This window comes from Bombina bombina, chromosome 8 (genome assembly GCF_027579735.1).
Source record: "Bombina bombina isolate aBomBom1 chromosome 8, aBomBom1.pri, whole genome shotgun sequence".
NCBI lineage: Eukaryota > Metazoa > Chordata > Amphibia > Anura > Bombinatoridae > Bombina > Bombina bombina.
In genome coordinates, this window is record NC_069506.1 from 242,482,930 (window position 1) to 242,506,788 (window position 23,859).

The window sequence follows — 23,859 nt, forward strand, 5'->3', positions numbered from 1 at the left end:
CAGAGCATTGGAATGTGAAATATTTACAGTAAATACAGAGTATAACACTTTATTAAAAACTGAATATGTTTTCATGTTTTCATCTACTTGACTGCAAAGAGCTCCAGTGCAATATATATATATATGTATGTACATATGTATTTATGTGTTGATATGTGTATATATGTCTGTAAATACATATATACACATATAAATACTTATGTACACACATATACATTTATATGTCTGTATCTCTATGTTAAGGACCTTTGCCTGCCTTTTTTTTTTCTAACACCTGAGACCTCATATTTTTTATTAGATGGTGTTATTATGAGTGTAAGTATTGTTTATGTGTTTTGTGACACTTTTTTGTTTCGTGAAGCAGTTAACCAGCGTTCTAAGGACACAATGTCCCAACTTGTAATACAAGCGAAAAACACAACGCTCAAAAATACCTACGCTAAACCCCTTTTCGCTTGTTCATAACTATTAGCGCTCCATCATTATCTGGCTCATTGTGTTTATTTCTGTGATAACAATACAAAAATACTTTTGCAGTTAATACCAATAATAACACAAAATCCCCTTTACTTTTAAACTCCCAATTCTGTAACCCAGAAATCAAGCATGTACTATATATAAATGTAAAAGGCGCAGAGATGCACCCTGTTTCATACAAAATATGTGCTAGCAGTCACAACACATAAAAATACTCAATGAAAGAAGAAGGGAACATCGAATTACATTACTATATATCTAAAGTGTTGACTTGGGCTGCACAATAATTAAACGGACATGTGCTGCCTCAATGGGCATAGAAATATTACATAGCCTCTGTTAATATTCATGTTGTTATAGTTAAGAAATTATATATGTTTATGCCATTTTTCTAAAAAGCTTCTCTATGTTTATTCTGCACTGCCATCTAGTGACCCTTTTTGGTAACGCTCCTGTTTTCTATATTATCTTACCTCTGACCTATTATGCATTTCCTTTTTGTGTATTACTCCGCCTTGTAGTTTGATGATGTTTTCCTGTGTAATGGCTGCAGCTACAGGCCTCATGTAACAAGCACTCATGTTAATACATTGCAAGCTGACGATCAGTATCCTCTTTTGACCGCTTAAATACTGTAACCATTCATCTGCTGTATTCATTATCTGCTGTAACCTGTTATTCAGAATAAAGCAACTTTGTGGATGGGCAAGGTATTGGTGAGTTCAGCTATCTGATAAGGATTGTCTGCAGTGATTGTATCTTCTTATACAGGCCAGGCATAGGCTTACAATAATTTTTAGAGGTGAAACTGGGACCACCTGGTGGCAGTGCCAGTGGGGGGGTGGTCAGGAGTGTGGTCAAGGGGCGTGGCAATTACCGGTCCTTTTAAAGTAGTAGCTTCATGTGTGTAATGTTTTGTGGATACTCTACCCTTCCTCAGTCAAACAAGTGAATCACACAGTTTAAATAGACCATAACACCACTCCTAGTGAAAAGGCACCATTACGTTGTCATGGCAAATAAATCATTAATCTAAATCTCAGATTCTAAATAATGCCAAACATCAAGCATAATTATCACTTTCATAATTATCAATTTCACAATTTAATATCTGCAGTGTAATATGTGTTTTATGTGTCTAATTAAAGGGACATGACACCCACATTTTTTCTTTTATGATTTAGAAAGAGAATGAAATTTTAAACATCTGTCTAATTTACTTATATTATCTAATTTGTTTTATTCTCTTGATATTCTTTGCTGAAAAGCATATCTAGATATGCTCAGTAGCTGCTGATTGGTTGCTGCAGACAGAGGCCTCGTGTGATTGGCTCACCATGTGCATTGCTTTTTCTTCAACTAAGGATATCTAAAAAATTAAGCAAAATAAATAATGGAAGTAAATTGTAATGTTGTTTAAATTTCTATTCTCTATCTGAATCATGAAAGAAAGATTTTGGGTTTAGTGGCCCTTTAAGGAACAGAGCCAAATACTGATAAGGCATAAATACAACATTGAATGAAAGTAAAAAGAAAACACGTACCTGCTAAAGCTGTTTAAGAGGCTACTTTATAGCATAATGCAGGAAGATTATAGCCAAAATTCTATCCTGCATGAAGTAAAGCAAGATCCAGGCCAAAAATCCTGCCTGTCTGTACTTCCTAGTCATACCCATATGATTCCCTAAAGGTGTATCACCGGCAATGTCACCAAGGGTCGGGGGGTGTTAAATTCTTAGAAAAATAAACCAAGTAGTACTACAAAATTAAAAAAAAACTTACGCTGCCCACTCAGCCTGTATTACTAAATGTAAACTTTGAAGGACACGAACGTTAAGCTAAGCAGGGCTGTATGTAACAAGAGTACCAGCATCCAGCTATGCTGGAGAGCCACAGTCCAGTCATTTTGAATAATGTGTCCGGGTTTCAGGTGGTCGGAAACCCGGACACATGATTTGAAACCTGGAGGTGGCAACCCTACTGGGACAGATGAACAACTGGGTGGGACACTGGGACAGCGCCTCCAAACCGGGACAATCCCAGTAAAAGTGGGACTTCTGGTAAGCCTAGATAGAGGTCTCAGCAAGGGATAGATCATTATTACAACTATCTGAGTCAGAATAGGACATGAAATCCAAAAATGTCCTTTCATGATTCAGATAGAGAATACAATTTCAAACAACTTTCCAATTTACTTCTATTATTTAATTTGCTTCCTTCTCTGGTTATCCTTTGCTGAAAGTTTTATCTAGGCAAGCCCAAGAGCAGCAGAGAAGCTAGGTTCTAGCTCTTGATTGGTGGCTGCATATATATATTGATTGTGATTGGCTCACCCATGTGTTTAGTTAGAATCCATTAGTGCATTGCTGCTCCTTCAACAAATGATACCAAGAGAATGAAACAGATTAGATAATAGAAGCAAATTAGAAAGTTGTTTAAAATGGTATTCTCTATCTTAATCACGAAAGAAACATTTTGGATTTCATGTCCCTAATATAAAATACATATACAAACATGGATAACCATGTAGGATATTAATCAATATGCTTAGGGAACTTAGTGTATAGAACATGGACCAGGTTGCTCTCCTTTTGGGATAACTGCTGCTATATCACAGCTCTACATAGACTCTCTACCTTAGCTGGACAAGCTACACAGGCTACATGGAGCTTGGATATAGCAGTAGTTTTTTGGGATTTGGAAGCAGCGTTGTAAACACGGTTTTAAAAGTTTAAAAGGTTTACTGCTGGTACTGTTAATGGAACTGTGGAGTGTGCTGAGCAGCCCCTTGTTTTAATTAATTTATCAAAAACTCAGGAGCTTCTTTTTGAGTCAGTGAGATGTTTATTTGCCTATATGCGTATTCTGTACACTAAGTGCCCTAAGTTTATTGGCTATATCCTAGGTGGGTCATCCATGTTTGTAAATGTATTTTATTTTATGTACTTTTTAATAAAGTTGTGAGCATTTGGGACTTTGAAGTAATTGGTTTTCTTTATTTAGTGGTACATCCATAGTCACACTTTAGACAAGTAGAATGTATGCATGTCTATTCTTCTTTATATCACTGAATCTGGCGCATGCACAAAACCAGTGATATATTTTAATTCTTTTTGTGATTTGTGAAAAATTTTGTCCTGGGTTCATCAAACCTTTTAGCTATGTGATTTAATAAATAAAAAATGTCCCATGAAACAGTGTTGATAATATATAAACTGTATTGATATATCTTAAAGGGACAATCTAGTCAAAATTAAACTTTCAATATTCAGATAGGGCATGCAATTTTAAAAAACTTTCCAATTTACTTTTATCATCAAATTTGTTTTGTTCTCTTTGTATTCTTTGCTGAAAGTTAAACCTAGGTATGCTCAAACTGATTTCTAAACTGTTAAAAACCGCCTCTTATCTCAGCGCATTTTTGACAGTTTTCCACAGTTATACAGTGCTAGTTCATGTGTGCGATCTGGATACATTGTGCTCACTCCCGTGTAGTTAATTACTAGTCAGCACTGAGTGGCTAAAATGCAAGTCTATCAAAAGAACTGAGATAAGGGACCAGTCTACAGAGGCTTAGATACAAGATAATCACACAGGTAAAAAGTGTATTAATATAACTGTGTTGGTTATAAAAACTGGGCAATGGGTAATTAAGTCATTACCTATCTTTGTAAACAATAAAAATTCTGGAGTAGACTGTCTCTTTAAGTAAATATCTATTTTTTATAAGATGGATAATGAAAAAAGAAGTGTTGATAAACAATGTAAATAGCTGATTGTGATTGAGTCAACACAGAAAACAGCTTATTGACAACCTGCAACATGCAGACAATTATCAAATGATCGATTATGATCAACCCTTAAATCTCCCACATACAATATTTTCCTAGCCAGATATAGCCCTCAGGCCATAGTTTGGGCTGGATCTACTCTTAACAATAGATCATGAAAATAAGGGATCAATTTAAATGTGTTTGTCACAATTACATTTCATGGTTTTACTTTTTCAGTATTCATAGAAACATAACCTATTTTCTGACATTAAAGGGATATGAAACCCATCATTTTTTATTTCATGATTCAGATAGAGCATGCAAATTGAAACAACTTTCTAATTGACTTCTATTATCAATTTTCTTTGTTCTTTTGGTATCTTTTGTTGAAAAGCAGGGAGATATTCTTAGGAGATGGCCCATTCCTGAAGCACTATAAAGCAGCAGTTTTGCAAGAATGTTATCCATTTGCAAGATTACTAGCACTATTTCCTGCAATGTAGTGCCCCATATGCATATCTAGGTATCTCTTCAAACACAGAATATTATGGGAACTAAGCAGAAATAAGTTGTGTGCTCTGTCTGAATCACAAAAGAACATTTTTGAGTAGGGATACAAAGATGTTTTGTTACATTTGTTCATTTGCCCAACAGGTCAAATAGTTTTTTAAAGGTCAGCATTTGAAAAGACTAACAATTCTGCAAAAAGATTAGAGGAAAAGTGTTTTATAATGAATTTACAATTACACAGTACAAAGTCTTAAACAAAATGATAATTATGTATATTTCTAATTTCTAATAAAGTTAATTGACTTAGAATATAAAAACATTTTCAAAATATACTGTATGTGATACAACTGTTTTTCTTAATGACTGGCCTATACCCCTATATCATTCATTTTTGTCTCATTAATATATGATAAGTAATTTTACTTTATTTGCTTTGTTTACAGGTGAATATATTCTTCTCTGTGCATCGCCTCAACAAGAATAAAATAGCTTATATACACTGTTGAGGAAAAATAAGGACACAGGGAGCACAAATATCTTTCAAATGAGAGGGAAGATCAAAGAATATCAACACAGCTGAAAGCAAAACAGAGGTTTAGTAGTGGCTTTTAAACCAAGATCCCCTTCAACAAAAATGAAGGAAGAAATGGTGGTGCAGCAAAACATAAATGTCTTTGTTCATGCCAAACTCTAAAGTCAGAAAGGGCTTTCAAAAGTTCGGAACTACACTATTCAGGCAGGAAATGTTTCAGAAGTTCAAATTTAGACTATTCAATAACAATATCTAGCAATTTCATTGTCAGTTAAATGATTCCTGAGTCAGTCATCAGGGGCGCAATCCGATAAAGATCGTAGTTTGCGGCGCAAGTGAGGGGAACCCCCGCCGCTTGCAATTTCAGCTCACAACTCGAGCTTATCCTACCGGTATATACGGCGCCGTCAGAGGCTAAAGTGCCGTAAGTCTGACAAACCAGCGATGTCCAGAAATCTGCGTAAGTAATTTTCTGGAGTAAATTTCTGGAGTCGCCAGTGACTTACGGTACTTTAGAAACTGGGGCTCACTTTAGGGGGTAGGTAAGATAGATGGCGGCGGGGGGTAGGGGCTTACTTTAGGGGGTAGGTAAGGTAGATGGCAGCGGTGTAAGGGGCTCACTTTAGGGGGTAGGTAAGATAGATGGCGGCGGTGTAAGGGGCTCACTTTAGGGGGTAGGTAAGATAGATTGCGGCGGGGTAGGGGCTCACTTTAGGGGGTAGGTAAGGTAGATGGCGGCGGTGTAAGGGGGCTCACTTTAGGGGGTAGGTAAGGTAGATGGCGGCGGGGGTAGAGCTCACTTTAGGGGGTAGGTAGGGTAGATGGCGGGTGGGGTAGGGACTCACTTTAGGGGTAGGTAAGGTAGATGGCGGCGGGGTAGGAGCTCACTTTAGGGGGTAGGTAAGGTAGATGGCGGCGGGGTAGGGGCTCACTTTAGGGGGTAGGGTAAGGTAGCTGGCGACAGTGTAGGGGGATCACATTAGGGGGTTATACATTTATTGTAGGTGGCGCGGGGTCCAGGTATAGCGGCGGTTTAGGGTTAAAACACTTTATTAGGGATTGCGGCGGGGGATCGCGGTTGACAGGTAGATAGACATTGCGCATGCGTAGGTGTTAGGTTTTATTTAGCAGGTAGTTTAGGGAGTTACGGGGCTCCAATAGACAGCGTAAGGCTTACTAGGGCTGCATTTGTGGCGAGGTGAAAATGGAGTAAGATTTCTCCATTTTCGCCACGTAAGTCCTTACGCTGTATATTGGATACCAAACTCCGCTGGTTTGGTATACCTGCCAATGGCCCAAAAAACTACGGGCAAAGGCAGAAATATATACGAGCGTAACTTCTAGGTTACGCCGTATATGTGATACCAAACCAGCGCAAATTTCGGCGTCGCCGGCTTTTGGGGGCGACGCTGCATATCAGATCGGGCCCCAGGATGTAAGTTTTAATTTTGTTCTAAGCCAATCCTGACCACATAAAAAATGTGATGTTGCTGGCTTGTAGGAGTAGCACTAGCTACTACTTTAAATTTATTTAAGTTTATGCTGCTGTTAAAGGGATACTGAACTCTTTTTCTTTCATGATTCAGATAGAGCATACAATTTTAAGCACTTTCTAATTTACTCATATTATCAATGTTTCTCTGTTCTCTTGATATCTTAATTTGAGATAGCAGGAATGGAATTTTGGTACAGCACCCTGGATAGCGCCTGATGATTGGTGGATGCATTTAGCCACCAATCAGCAAGTGCTACCAGGTGCTGAACTAAAGGTGGGCCGGCTAGTTGCACGTCTATTAATAACTACATAATTTTGAGTCATTTTATAACATTTTAAACAATTCATTGATATAATTGTAGCCTTATTTTTTCCTTCCATATTCAAACCTGTTTGTTTTTATTTAGATTTGTTTGTTTTGTTTGTTTAATGCTTTTAAACATTACAAGCATTTAAAAAAAAAAACACATTATTTTAATATAGCACAACCAAAACCTGCATTAACTGCTAATTTTGTTTCACAATCTTAGCAAAAGTTTTCAAAACCAAGGCTTTTCCAATCAATCAGAAAAACTAATTTTAATGCAATCTAATGATCTCTAACATTCCAGTACATTTAGACCTCTTTTGATCTTGGATGTTTACACAGATTTAATTTTAGCATGCACGTTTTAATTTGTTGGCAAGCACAGTTTTAGATTGGTCTAGAAAAGACACCTATTGCTTAAAGGGATATTAAACCCCAGAATTATGTTTTATGATTTGGATAGAACATACAATTTTAAATAACTTTCCAATTTACATCTATTATCAAATTTGCTTCATTCTCTTGTTATCCATTACTGAAGGAACAGTATTACACTACTGGCAGCTAGCTGAACACATCTAGTTAGCCAATCACAAGAGACAAATGTGTGCAGGCACCAATTAGCAGCAGCTCCCACTAGACTAGTGTATGATATGGAGTGTGCATATTATTTTTAACCAAGGGATACTTAAAATGACATGCTCTGTCTGAATCATGCAAGTTTAATTTTGATTTTCATATCCCTTTAAACTGAAAAAAGAAAATGAATTAATTGTTGATACTTAATTATTTTGGTACCATATTTTTCACTTTTACTTATTGGTAAATATTTTCTTCTATAGAATCATTTTGAAAGGCCATTTGAAAACCCTGGGATTCATCTGTTTCCTATTTTCCTATAGTTTTTGTGTTTAACCTAAATATATAATTATACTGGTTACTAATTTGAATACTTTTACTAATTCAAGTGAACTTGTCTTATAGGATCAAATTTACTTTCAGTAGATGCAATTATATATCGATGTATCAATATTTACACCATGAGCAAAGCAGCTTGTGATTTTTAACCCATCATTGTCAAAATGTTCATTAAAGGGACATAAAACCCAATTTTTTCTTTCATGATTTACATAGAACATAACATTTTAAACAACTTTCTAATTTACTTCTATATCAAATTTTCTTAGTTTTCTTGTTATCCTTTGTGGAAAAGCTGAAATGTAAGCTCAAGAGTGTGCACGTGTCTGCAGCACTACATAGCAGCAGTTTTGCATCAATGTTTTACATTAGCAGGGGCACTAGATGGCAGCACTATTTCCTGTCGTGTAGTGCTTCAGGCATGTGCACGCTACCTACCTAGTTATCTCTTCAACAAAGAATAACATGAGAATGAAAATAAATTGATAATAGAAGTATATTGGAAACTTTGAAAAAATTGTATCCTCTATCTGAATCATGAAAGAAAATGTTTGGGTTTAATATCCCTTTAAATATATTAAAAACACCTTCACTAAACATCAAAATGAAAAAATAGATTATTTTTTTTTATAAATAATTAATTTGAAATGTATTATATTATTTTTTATTACGGTAATATTATTATCTAAAACAAGCCTAGGTTTAATTTGTTTGTTCAAACAGAAGTATTTAAAGGGTTTTGGAAGTCCAATAAATTAGTAGACTACACACATAATAATATATTTCCTAAAAATGTACAGTGGCAAAGGTTGCAGTGCACCCTCAGTCTGCCAAAGGTTGCAGTGTACCCTCAGTCTGCCAAAGGTTGCAGTGTACCCTCAGTCTGCCAAAGGTTGCAGTGTACCCTCAGTCTGCCAAAGGTTGCAGTGTACCCTCAGTCTGCCAAAGGTTGCAGTGCACCCTCAGTCTGCCAAAGGTTACAGTGTACCCTCAGTCTGCCAAAGGTTACAGTGTACCCTCAGTCTGCCAAAGGTTACAGTGTACCCTCAGTCTGCCAAAGGTTACAGTGTACCCTCAGTCTGCCAAAGGTTACAGTGTACCCTCAGACTGCCAAAGGTTACAGTGTACCCTCAGTCTGCAAAGGTTGCAGTGCACCCTCAGTCTGCCAAAGGTTGCAGTGCACCCTCAGTCTGCCAAAGGTTGCAGTGTACCCTCAGTCTGCCAAAGGTTGCAGTGTACCCTCAGTCTGCCAAAGGTTGCAGTGCACCCTCAGTCTGCCAAAGGTTACAGTGTACCCTCAGTCTGCCAAAGGTTACAGTGTACCCTCAGTCTGCCAAAGGTTACAGTGTACCCTCAGTCTGCCAAAGGTTACAGTGTACCCTCAGTCTGCCAAAGGTTGCAGTGCACCCTCAGTCTGCCAAAGGTTGCAGTGCACCCTCAGTCTGCCAAAGGTTGCAGTGCACCCTCAGTCTGCCAAAGGTTACAGTGCACCCTCAGTCTGCCAAAGGTTACAGTGTACCCTCAGTCTGCCAAAGGTTGCAGTGCACCCTCCGTCTGCCAAAGGTTGCAGTGCACCCTCCGTCTGCCAAAGGTTGCAGTGTACCCTCAGTCTGCCAAAAGTTTGCAGTGTACCCTCAGTCTACCAAGGGGTTGCAGTGTACCCTCAGTGTGCCAAAGGTTACAGTGTACCCTCAGTGTGCCAAAGGTTACAGTGTACCCTGCGTCTGCCAAAGGTTTCAGTGTACCCTCAGTCTGCCAAAGGTTGCAGTGTACCCTCAGTTTGCTAAGGTTGCAGTGCACCCTCAGTTTGCTAAAGGTTGCAGTGTACCCTCCGTCTGCCAAAGGTTGCAGTGTACCCTCAGTCTGCCAAAGGTTGCAGTGTACCCTCAGTTTGCTAAAGGTTGCAGTGTACCCTCAGTCTGCCAAAGGTTGCAGTGTACCCTCAGTCTGCCAAAGGTTGCAGTGTACCCTCAGTCTGCCAAAGGTTGCAGTGTACCCTCAGTCTGCCAAAGGTTGCAGTGTACCCTCAGTTTGCTAAAGGTTGCAGTGTACCCTCAGTCTGCCAAAGGTTGCAGTGTACCCTCAGTTTGCTAAAGGTTGCAGTGTACCCTCAGTTTGCTAAAGGTAGCAGTGTACCCTCAGTCTGCCAAAGGTTACAGTGTACCCTCAGTCTGCCAAAGGTTGCAGTGTACCCTCAGTTTGCTAAAGGTTGCAGTGTACCCTCAGTTTGCTAAAGGTTGCAGTGTACCCTAAGTCTGCCAAAGGTTGCAGTGTACCCTCAGTTTGCTAAAGGTTGCAGTGTACCCTCAGTCTGCCATTCTGCCATTCAGAGTCGTGGCCTCTGTGTTGTCCAAGAACCAACAGAATTCCCCAAACGACAATTTGTAGTTCCGCTTTTTCCTGGAGCCACAAAATATAATGCAGAGGACCTCTTGTGGCCTATGGACTGCCAGTTTGCCATCCCTGCTTTGATAATTTATAGCTGTTACATTTTCCAATGAATGCTGAAAATACCATAAAATATACATAGGGCTCCATTTATCATTCAGTGGAAGCTGTTTGAAGCCATTGTTGGGCAGGATCACTGATGCACGATCTGATTGAAACTTCTTAACCCTGTACATCGACTGGCATTTTTGCATTTAGGGGTTAATATTGTGGGTCTTACTTATAGCACTGAATCAGCGCTATTTCTGCAAGACTCAGGCAGGAAAGGCAGTAAAGAGCCATAATTATTTCATGGGGTTATAGAGCTCCTCAGTTACTTTCTAACAATAAACATTGTATAACCACATCTTCCCACCTTTTACTCATGTTTTTTTTTTTTTTTAAAGGACGGGAGCTGATCAGCAGCAATAGTGTGAGTGTGGTAGAAGGGGAATCATTAACAATGGATTGCCACGTGAACAGTAACCCAGAAGCTACCATTCAGTGGCTAAAAGGAGATGAAGTAATTAATAATAAATCCTCTACGCTAAGTCTAATAAATCAACTTCAAAACATTTCACTAAGTAATGACGGATTGTACACATGTTATGCAAAAAATGTCATTGGGAACATCAGCAATTCTCTTTATGTTACTGTGAAATGTAAGTAGAATTTTCATATATATTTGTATTTTTCTGTACATCTTACATTCTGAGGCCCTGATGATCGAAAGTGCAGCAATATATTCAAAAGTGATCCACTGTGATGTCAAGCAAGTCAGTGAAATATTCAAAGCTGCTGACATCATAGTTTAAAAGCAGCATCGCCAAGAGGCATTATACTATACATCTCAAAGGGTATCGGTGCTGGCAAAATATTCCAACCAGCATCGCCACCGACATTAGAGATGTAAAGTAAAGGATCCCTTTGAAATACAGTCATGGCCAAAAATGTTGGTACCCCTGCATTTCTGTCAGATATGCACCACTTTGCCTAGAAAATTGTTGCAATTACACATGACTAGGCATTCTCATGTTTATTTCCTTTCGGCTAGATTACGAGTTGTGCGTTAGGCTGAAAAAGCAGTGTTAACAGGTCCTAACGCTGCTTTTTTAATACCGCTGGTATTACGAGTCTTGAAAGTTTAGGGGCACCGCACACCTATTTGGCCTTACCGCAAAACGACTTACGTAAACTTTGTAAAGTCTTTTTTCTATGGGACTTCCATAGCGCAGGTATTACGAGTCTGTCCTGGGAGGCCAAAAAGTGAGCGGTACACCCTACCCGGTCAAGAGTCCTAACGCATTTAAAAGTCAGTAGTTAAGAGTTTTATGGTACAACGCCGTAACATAAAACTCATAACTAAAGTGCTAAAAAGTACACTAACACCCATAAACTATCTATTAACCCCTAACCCGAGGCCCTCCCGCATCGCAAACACTAAAATACATTTTTAACCCCTAATCTGCCGCTCCGGACACCGCCTCCACCTACATTATATTTATGAACCCCTAATCTGCTGCCCCCAACATCGCCGACACCTACATTATATTTATTAACCCCTAATCTGCCGCCCCCAATGTTGCCGCAACCTACCTACACTTATTAACCCCTAATCTGCCGCCCCCAACGTCGCTGCCACTATAATAAACATATTAACCCCTAAACAGCGGCACTCCCGCCTCGCAAACATTAGTTAAATATTATTAACCACTAATCTGCCGTCCCTAACATCGCCGCCACCTACCTACACTTATTAACCCCTAATCTGCCGCCCACAATGTCACCGCCACTATACTAATTTATTAACCCCTAAACCTAAATCTAACCCTAACACCCCCTAACTTAAATATAATGTAAATAAATCTAAATAAAATTACTATAATTTACTACATTATTCCTATTTTAAACTAAATACTTACCTATAAAATAAACCCTAAACTAGCTACAATATAACTAATAGTTACATTGTAGCTAGTTTAGGGTTTGTTTTTATTTTACAGGCAAGTTTGTATTTATTTTAACTAGGTAGAATAGTTACTAAATAGTTATTAACTATTTACTAACTACCTAGCTAAAATTAATACAAATTTACCTGTAAAATAAAACCTAACCTAAGATACACTAAAACCTAACACTACACTACAATTAAATAAATTTACAAAATTAAATACAATTACCTAAATTAAATTAGCTAAAGTACAACCCCCCCCCCACTAAATTACAGAAAATAATAATCAAATTACATATATTTAAACTAATTACACCTAATCTAATAGCCCTATCAAAATAAAAAAGCCCCCCCAAAATAAAAAAAACCCTAGCCTAAACTAAGCTACCAATAGCCCTTAAAAGGGCCTTTTGCGGGGCATTGCCTCAAAGTAATCAGCTCTTTTACCTGTAAAAAAAAATACAAACAACTCCCCAACAGTAAAACCCACCACCCACACAAACAACCCCCCAAATAAAATACTATCTAAAAAAACCTAAGCTCCCTATTGCCCTGAAAAGGGCAGTTAGCTCTTTTGCAGGCCCAAACCCTAACCTAAAAATAAAACCCACCCAATACACCCTTAAAAAAACCTAACACTAACCCCATGAAAATTGACTTACAGTTCTGAAGACCGGACATCCATCCTCAAGGAAGCGGCAGAAGTCTTCATCCAACCGGGCCGAAGTCCTCAACGAAGCCGGGAGAAGTCTTCATTCAAGCCGGGCGAAGTGCTCCTCCAGACGGGCAGAAGTCTTCATCCAGACGGCATCTTATATATTCATCCATCCAACTCGGAGCGGCTCCATCTTCAAGACATCCAACGCGGAGCATCCTCTTCATCCAACGGACTAACAACGAAAGAAGGTACCTTTAAGTGACATCATCCAAGATGGCGTCCCTTAGATTCTGATTGGCTGACAGAATTCTATCAGCCAATCGGAATTAAGGTAGAAAAAATCCTATTGGCTGATGCAATCAGCCAATAGGATTGAAGTTCTATCAGGCAATCGGAATCTAAGGGACGCCATCTTGGATGACGTCACTTAAAGGAACCTTCATTCGTCGGGTAGTCGTCAGATGAAGAGGATGCTCCATGTCGGATGTCTTGAAGATGAACCCGCTCTGCGTCGGATGGATGAAGATAGAAGATGCCGTCTGGATGAAGACTTCTGCCCATCTGGAGGACCACTTCGCCCGGCTTGGATGAAGACTTCTCCCGGGATTCGTTGAGGACTTCGGCCCGGTTGGATGAAGACTTCTGCCGCTTCCTTGAGGATGGATGTCCAGTCTTCAGAACTGTAAGTCGATCTTCAGGGGGTTAGCGTTAGCGGTTTTTTTAAGGGTATATTGGATGGGTTTTATTTTTAGGTTAGGGTTTGGGCCTGCAAAAGAGCGAACTGCCCTTTAAGGGCAATGCCCATCCAAATGCCCCTTTCAGGGCAATGGGGAGCATAGGTTTTTTTAGATAGTATTTTATTTGGGGGGTTGTTTGTGTGGGTGGTGGGTTTTACTGTTTGGGGGGTTGTTTTATGATGTGAAACAAAAACAGAGGCGCCACATGTGTAGATCAATAAAACCAAAGAATCCAATAAAGGAGCAGAAAAAGGGTACTCACAAACGAGGCGGCACTCTCTTGTGCCAGTAGGGGCGGGCTGGTTTTCAACAGCAAACCAGCTGGCTGTGTGTTGATCTCCCCCAGATGAACTGGAAATCTTTGTCTCCTGGATGACAAACTTCGGCCGAAACTGCAGTAGAAGGAGGAGGAAGAGCTGGAGTGCCCTTAGGTTACTGCTATGAGGGTAGTTACACCAACACCAGACTTATGTAAAAGTATAAAATCAGTATTTTATTTGTACAAAATAAAAATACCAAACGGTATAACAAATTACAGCTGGGTGATGACAACCTATCTCCCCATAGACCATACAAAATAGCGACGCGTTTCTCGGGGGAACACCCCGTTTCCTCAGGCTTGTATATTCATTGTGTACATGGGTGCCCTTTATATAGGCTCAGTAACCTAATGTTCATAATAAAACCCTCCCCTCCTTTGCACAGATTGACCTATCATGTCCTTCCTTTCCCAACACTCCCCATTGTTGTGATGGTGTTCTATTCAATTAATTAAAATTGTATGTTACATCTACATTATCAAGTATATAACCTTATATACCCATGTGTCTATAAAGGTAATATGGTAGTGAGCGGTTAGATCGAAAATTGACAGTTTCGATCGTTCCCTGTGGATGTTGTTAGCGGAGTAAACAGGCTAACATGTTGCGTGCCTGGCCAATGGGTTACGACCATGTTAGGGGCCTGTCCTTATATGGCATTCTCATTGGTTACGCTATATGCTGCATGTTAAAGATAATATCATCATGACGTAACGTCATGTGGTCGGGAATGTAGCGAATGGCTGATGCCGTGATTCAGACGTCAAAAAAGACGACGCATGATCATATGATCACTACGGCCCGAGCGTATACATCTCTCTATCTATTGTGGTTGCTAAGGGCGAAATGATTACGCCCATATCTACTTCTAACACCAATGGAATAACGTAAATTGTGATTGGTATCGTGCCATTGGTTGTTTATAAATTTGTAATATTACGATCTATATAATAGAACATCAAATAAGTGAATAAATATCGCTAATAGTGAAATTACACATCATGGGCTCATGGCTATTCAGCATAAAGTCCACAAGTCAATATAAATAATTAATAAAGTGGTTAAACTTGTGGTTTCGGACGATCAGAAAGATCTCTGAATTTCCAGTGAATGAATCAAGACATAGAAAAAGACTAGGAGTAAAACCTTTTAAAACTACAAGATACACCAAAAATATGTGGTTTTCCGTTCTGAAATCTATATGTTACCATTTAGTTTAATATATATAAATAAAGTGTCATGATGTGTGTAGGGTGACTAACTGGTGGATTTCAATAAGGGACTTAGATCCGAATATATATATATAGAGGATGAAATGGGAATAGTGAATTACATTTTAAGTGAAAACCCTAATGTAGTGACATTGTTACCCTATAAAATAAGAGTGTAGGGGTGTATAAATGGGCTGACAAAGATTGTGAATAAGTGGTGTGAATGTGTGATAGGACCTAATGTGATGGGTTGAGGTTAGATACTAATAATGTAGAAAAGGATGACATAAAATACAATGTATTAAATATGGTAGTCTAGATTCCTAATCAATATGTGATGCATTTGACAATAACTATAAATAGAATTTCTGTGGTCTAAGATTATATAATGCTTGTGGATACAAAACCTCCAACAATGGGGTGTGGAAAAGTCCAGCGAACAAAATATTCATATAACCATACATATATTGAAAGTAGCAGTATCTCATATGTATATATAAACATGAATATCTACACAAATGCTGCAGAGTCTATGACCTCATTAGGCCAGTTGGAAATAAACTATTGAATTTGTAAATCCAGTAGGTTTCCCCTTTGTCTCAATTTGGAAAACCTATTGTACATATTACTTGGAGGAATTCTTTCCAATGGTGTTATTTTGAATGAACATTTACCAGGAATATAGCTGTTGCACATATGTCTAGAAACACTATGTTTTAGCGATTTAGATTCAATATTCCTCAAATGTTCGCTCCATCTGGTCCTGACCTTCCTACAGGTCCTGCCTATATACTGAATCCCACATTGGCAGGACAGTGCGTATATTATATAATTGGAATCACAGGACAGTCGGTTTTTTATAGGTACTAACTCCTTTGTGTTGTTAGCTAATATGTTACTATGACCGTGTGTTATATATTTGCACATGTGACATTGTTTCTTTCCACATCTAAAGGCCCCTGTTTTGTTGAAGGTATGGTTATTATGAGTCTGATCTCTCAGTCTGGCAATATTAACAGATTTCCTTTTTGACATCACCACCTTACTTGGGGCTAGTTTTTGTTTATAAGTAGGGGCTCTTTTTGAACACTAATTTAGGTTGTAATGGAAGTGTTTTCTTCAAGACGGGGTCTTTTAGAAGAATCGGCCAATGTTTCTTAAGAACTTTATTAATAATTTTGTGGTTTGAGTTGTATTGTGTAACAAACAAAGGTTGTTTGTTAACGAAAAGTTTCTTATCTCTGTCTTTTGATGAGACAGAGGATAATAATTGTTCCCTATGTAGATTTTTGGCTCTCTCATAGCCCTTTGTAACTAATTCAGCCGGGTATCCCTTTCTATAAATCTACATTTAAGGATCTGTGATTGCCGATTGTATTGATCAATGGTACTACAGGTTCCTTCTCAGTCTGCAAAACTGACTGAAAGGGATATTAGTTTTCCATTTTGTTAAATGGTTGCTTGAGAAATGTAAAAAATTGTTGCAGTCCACTTTTTTGAAAAAAGTGGACGTAGATATATTCTCTTCCTGATCCCAAGAAAGAATCACATCCAAAAATTCTATATTTTCCTTTTGTAAGTTATGGGTAAAACTAATGCCCATATTATTATCATTTAAGTGTGATACAAATCTAAAGCTTCTGATTCTAGACCATCAAAAATAAAAATAAGGTCATCTATATAACGGCCATAGAACACCAGATTGCCCCTCTATTCTGAATTGTATACATAATGGTCTCATAACAAACCCATGAACAGGTTGGCAAAAACTAGGGGCAAATCTGGTGCCCATGGGCCGTTCCCCTAATCTGTAGATAAAAAGTATCAAGAACTGAAAATAATTATGTTTTATAATAAAATTGAATAAGTAGATTAAATATTCCTTTTGGATTTGTAGGGCATATACAAAATCTCTATTCAAATATATCATAGTGGGTGTTGATCCCCAAATCATGAGATATACTCGAATAAAGTGATCCGACATCACATGTAAGCCAAAGATAGTTCTTACTTTTATCCAATTGCACAAGAGAGAGTTTGTTGAGCAAATCTTTAGTGTCCTTACTATAAGATGGTAAATTAATGACATACCTCTGTAGGTAGATGTCATTATATTCTGACAATCTGTCGTAAATACTATTTCATGCCAGCTATGATAGGGCCTGCCAGGAGGCTCTTTTTCGTTCTTGTGCAATTTGTGGAGATGGTAGTAATAAGGTATGCTCGGATGGTCCGGAGTTAGGTAACTTTCTCTCTTTTTTAGTGAGGATCTTTAGATTGAGGCCTTTTTCCAATAGGGTAGTAAGAGTTTTCATATACTCTGTAGTGGGATCATACTTAAGTTTAGTGTAATAATTAGTATCTTCTAGAATCCGACAGGCTTCTTTTACATAGTCTGAATAATTCTGCAGTATTATGCCACCGCCCTTATCAGCCTGACGGATGACCAAATTATGGTCATCCATCAGACTTTTAAGGGCTCTAGCTTCATTGGGCAAGTTTTCTTTTTACCCATGATCCTTTTTGGCATAGATTCAAAATCTTCTAAACCAATTGCTCATATAAATCAATATAAGACACTTCCTCCTTAGGCGGATAAAAGGATGAGGGAGGAGCCAATGAAGTGTGTATAACCCCTTCAAATAGTTCCTCCATTAGTGAGCTCGGATCATATGATATAACCATAGAAGGGTTTCTCGTCTGACCTGAATCAATAAGACGGGTAAACCCTCTACGTTTTGTTTCCTCAAAGCCTTCATAGCAAAATATCTCTGAATGGACAGTTTGCGGGTATATTTATTGAGATCCACAAAAAGCTCAAAAATGTGGTGTGAGGATTAGGAGGGCAATAAGAAAGACCTCTTCCCAAAACTCTCACCTCATCATCAGAGAGTATATGGGAAGAGAGATTGAATATACCCTTTCTTAGTTTTGAGAGTTTTTATTTTTTGTTGGTTTTCCCTCTCCCTCTCCTTCCCCGTTTGGGTAGGGTCTTTTCTTTTGATTTGTGGTAGAGTTCGGTCGCCTCCATAAGGGTGCGAGGTTCGAATTCTCTAAAAAAGGCCCAGATGGAGTAGGGGGATAATGGTGGCCCTGGATGTAGAGGGTCTTTCTTCTCTCGAATGGTCAAATACCTCATCTTGCCCAGAATTAAGGGCTTGGAATCTATTATTAATAGGAATTATAATTAGGGTTGTGGTATTCCTGATATTGTGATGTTCCTCTATAGTCCCTATCTGTATAGGTCGGTCTATTGTGGTGAGGTTCTGTATTACGGTTACCACCCGGGCCCCCATTGTATTGCTGAAAATCAGTACTACGGCTATCATTATAATACCCATGATGGTTATCACGTGGAAGCTGTGTATTGTGATTGAATTGATTCTTTTGATTATGTTTATTATTCCTATTGGAATTAAATGGGACTGATGATTATAGTTGTTTTTGTTTTTATTTTTATGATGTTGAACCACAATCCAATCATTGGCTTTAATTGGGTTTAGTTCTAATATAAGTATAAACTTCCCTTTACTATAGTCTTCCTCATCTCTTTTGATTTTACTGTTTTTGTTTGATATTCGTCTACCGATTTGATTGTTTGAGTGTTAAGTTTATGATATTCAGGATGTTCTTTGAACCCTTCTAATTCTTTCTGAATGTTATCTATTTCTACCCTACCTCATCAACCAATTGCTGTCTATGGGAGATGAGTAGGTCAATTAGTTTGAAAGAACCACAAATCAAAAGAAAAGACCCTACCCAAACGGGGAAGGAGAGGGAGAGGAAAAACCAACAAAAAATAAAAACTCTCAAAACTAAGAAAGGGTATATTCAATCTCTCTTCCCATATACTCTCTGATGATGAGGTGAGAGTTTTGGGAAGAGGTCTTTCTTATTGCCCTCCTAATCCTCACAACATTTTTGAGCTTTTTGTGGATCTCAATAAATATACCCGCAAACTGTCCATTCAGAGATATTTTGGCTATAGAAGGCTTTGAGGAAACAAAACGTAGAGGGTTTACCCGTCTTATTGAATTCAGGACAGACGAGAAACCCTTCTATGGTTATATCATATGATCCGAGCTCACTAATGGAGGAACTATTTGAAGGGGTTATACACACTTCATTGGCTCCTCCCTCATCCTTTTATCCGCCTAAGGAGGAAGTGTCTTATATTTGATTTATATGAGCAATTGGTTTTAGAAGATTTGAATCTATGCCAAAAAAGGATCATGGGTAAAAAAGAAACTTGGCCCAATGAAGCTAGAGCCCTTAAAAGTCTGATGGATGACCATAATTTGGTCATCCGTAAGGCTGATAAGGGCGGTGGCATAATACTGCAGAAATATTCAGACTATGTAAAAGAAGCCTGTCGGATTCTAGAAGAATACTAATTATTACACTAAACTTAAGTATGATCCCACTACAGAGTATATGAAAACTCTTACTACCCTATTGGAAAAAGGCCTCAATCTAAAGATCCTCACTAAAAAAGAGAAAAGATACCTAACTCCGGACCATCCGAGCATACCTATTTACTACCATCTCCCCAAATTGCACAAGAACGAAAAAGAGCCTCCTGGCAGGCCTATCATAGCTGGCATGAATAGTATTACCGACAGATTGTCAGAATATATTGACATCTACCTACAGAGGTATGTCATTAATTTACCATCTTATATTAAGGACACTAAAGATTTGCTCAACAAACTCTCTCTTGTGCAATTGGATAAAAGTAAGAACTATCTTTGGCTCACATGTGATGTCGGATCACTTTATTCGAATATATCTCATGATTTGGGGATCAACACCACTATGATATATTTGAATAGAGATTTGTATATGCCTACAATCCAAAGGAATATTTAATCTCACTTATCAATTTTATTTTAAAACATAATTATTTTCAGTTCTTGATACTTTTTATCTACAGATTAGGGGAACGGCCATGGGCACCAGATTTGCCCCTAGTTTTGCCAACCTGTTCATGGTTGTTATGAAGACCATTATGTATACAATTCAGAATGGAAGGGCAATCTGGTGTTCTATGGCCGTTATATAGATGACCTTATTTTTTATTTTTGATGGTCTAGAATCAGAAGCTTTAGATTTTGTATCACACTTAAATGATAATAATATGGGCATTAGTTTTACCCATACCTTACAAAAAGGAAAATATAGGAATTTTTGGATGTGATTCTTTCTTGGGATCAGGAAGAGAATATATCTACGTCCACTTTTTCAAAAAGTGGACTACAACAATTTTTTACATTTCTCAAGCAACCATTTAACAAAAATGGAAAACTAATATCCCTTTCAGTCAGTTTTGCAGACTGCGAAGGAACTGTAGTACCATTTGATCAATACAATCGGCCAATCACAGATCCTTAAATGTAGATTTATTGAAAAGGGATACCCGGCTGAATTAGTTACAAAGGGCTATGAGAGAGCCAAAAAATCTCATAGGGAACAATTATTATCCTACTGTCTCATCAAAAGACAGAGATAAGGAAACTTTTGTTAACAAACAACCTTTGTTTGTTACACAATACAACTCAAACCACAAAATTATTAATAAAGTTCTTAAGAAACATTGGCCGATTCTTCTAAAAAGACCCCGTCTTGAAGAAAACACTTCCATTACAACCTAAATTTAGTGTTCAAAAGAGCCCCTACTTATAAACAAAAACTAGCCCCAAGTAAGGTGGTGATGTCAAAAAGGAAATCTGTTATATTGCCAGACTGACGAGATCAGACTCATAATAACCATACCCTTCAACAAAACAGGGGCTTTAGATGTGGAAAGAAACAATGTCACATGTGCAAATATATAACACACGGTCATAGTAACATATTAGCTAACAACACAAAGGAGTTAGTACCTATAAAAAACCGACTGTCCTGTGATTCCAATTATATAATATACGCACTGTCCTGCCAATGTGGGATTCAGTATATAGGCAGGACCTGTAGGAAGGTCAGGACCAGATGGAGCGAACATTTGAGGAATATTGAATCTAAATCGCTAAAACATAGTGTTTCTAGACATATGTGCAACAGCTATATTCCTGGTAAATGTTCATTCAAAATAACACCATTGAAAGAATTCCTCCAAGTAATATGTACAATAGGTTTTCCAAATTGAGACAAAGGGAGAACCTACTGGATTTACAAATTCAATAGTTTATTTCCAACTGGCCTTAATGAGGTCATAGACTCTGCAGCATTTGAGTAGATATTCATGTTTATATATACATATGAGATACTTGCTACTTTCAATATATGTATGGTTATATGTATATTTGTTCGCGGACTTTTCCACACCCCATTGTTTGGAGGTTTTGTATCCACAAGCATTATATAATCTTAGACCACAGAAATTCTATTTATAGTTATGGTCAAATGCATCAAATATTGATTAGGAATCTAGACTACCATATTTAATACATTGTAGTTTATGTCTTCTTCCTTTTCTACATTATTAGTATCTAACCTCAACCCATCACATTTAGGTCCTATCACACATTCACAACACTAATTCACAATCTTTGTCAGCCAGTTATACACCCCTACACTCTTATTTTATAGGGTAACAATGTCACTACATTAGGGTTTTCACTTAAAATGTAATTCACTATTCCCATTTCATCCTCTATATATATATATATATATATATATATTCGGATCTAAGTCCCTTTATTGAAATCCACCAGTTAGTCACCCTACACACATCATGACACTTTATTTATATATATTAAACTAAATGGTAACATATAGATTTCAGAACGGAAAAACCACATATTTTTGGTGTATCTTGTAGTTTTAAAAGGTTTTACTCCTAGTCTTTTTCTATGTCTTGATTCATTCACTGGAAAATTCAGAGATCTTTCTGATCGTCGAAACCACAAGTTTAACCACTTTATTAATTATTTATATTGACTTGTGGACTTTATGCTGAATAGCCATGAGCCCATGATGTGTAATTCACTATTAGCGATATTTATTCACTTATTTTGATGTTCTATTATATAGATCGTAATATTACAAATTTATAAACAACCCAATGCACGATACCAATCACAATTTACGTTATTCCATTGGTGTTATGAAGTAGATATGGGCGTAATCATTTCGCCCTTATGCAACCACAATAGATAGAGAGTTATACCGCTCGGGCCGTAGTGATCATATGATCATGCGTCGTCTTTTTGACGTCGAATCACGGGCATCAGCCATTCGCTACATTCCCGACCACATGACGTTACGTCATGATGATATTATCTTTAACAGGCCAGCATATAGCGTAACCAATGAGAATGCCATATAAGGACAGGCCCCTAACGATGGTCGTAACCCATTGGCCAGGCACGCAACATATGTTAGCCTGTTTACTCCGCTAACAACATCCACAGGGAAATGATCGAAACTGTCAATTTCGATCTAACCGCTCACTACATATTACCTTTATAGACACATGGGTATATAAGGTATTATACTTGATAATGTAGATGTAACATACAATTTTAAATTAATTGAATAGAACACCATCACAACAATGGGGAGGTGTTGGGAAAGGAAGGACATGATAGGTCAATCTGTGCAAAGGAAGGGGAGGGTTTATTTTGAACATTAGGTTACTGAGCCCTATATAAAGGGCACCCTGTACACAATGAATATACAAGCCTGAGGAAAACGGGTTTCCCCGAGAAACGCGTCGCTATTTTGTATGGTCTATGGGAGATAGGTTGTCATCACCCAGCTGTAATTTGTTATACCGTTTGGTATTTTTATTTTGTACAAATAAAATACTGATTTTATACTTTTACATAAGTCTGGTGTTGGTGTAACTACCCTCATAGCAGTAACCTGAAGGGCACTCCAGCTCTTCCTCCTCCTTCCACTGCAGTTTCGGCCGAAGTTTGTCATCCAGGAGACAAAGATTTCCAGTTCATCTGGGGGAGATCAACACACAGCCAGCTGGTTTGCTGTTGAAAACCAGCCCGCCCCTACTGGCACAAGAGAGTGCCGCTCGTTAGTGAGTACCCTTTTTCTGCTCCTTTATTGGATTCTTTGGTTTTATTGATCTACACATGTGGCGCCTCTGTTTTTTGGTTTTGTTTCACATCATAGAATTACATCATCCAGTTGGGTGAAGACAGAGAGCAGCCTGTTTAAGTACTGATGGGACATTTGAAGAAACTTGCTGGACTTTCTAGATCTGGTTGCCTACACTATTGATCTGTACAACTCTTGACACTCAATCATAGCATTACTTACCTGAAATTTAATATACCGAATGTGTATATATGGTGTGTAATATTGTCATTTGCTCTACTGCTAGTCAACATCCCTCCACATTTCATATACTAGCACATACACCTTTATGTCGGCACCCTTTATATATATTTCTCGCAAGAGTTAAGCGCCTCCTATAGAAGCCTAGTGATAGTTTTATCACGGTGACTTCTGTTTAGTTTGGGGGTTGTTTGTATTTTTTTTACAGGTAAAAGAGCTGATTACTTTGGGGCAATGCCCTGCAAAAG

The 23,859-nt window shown here is 38.0% G+C and overlaps 1 protein-coding gene across 1 annotated transcript in view; it reads left to right on the plus strand.

The window, feature by feature from the left end:
* LOC128638967 (sialic acid-binding Ig-like lectin 16) overlaps window positions 1-23,859 on the plus strand; it is a 382,221-nt gene that overhangs the window by 290,509 nt on the left and 67,853 nt on the right. The window contains 1 exon segment of the mRNA XM_053691109.1: window positions 10,847-11,101. Coding sequence (XP_053547084.1) covers window positions 10,847-11,101 — 255 coding nt within the window.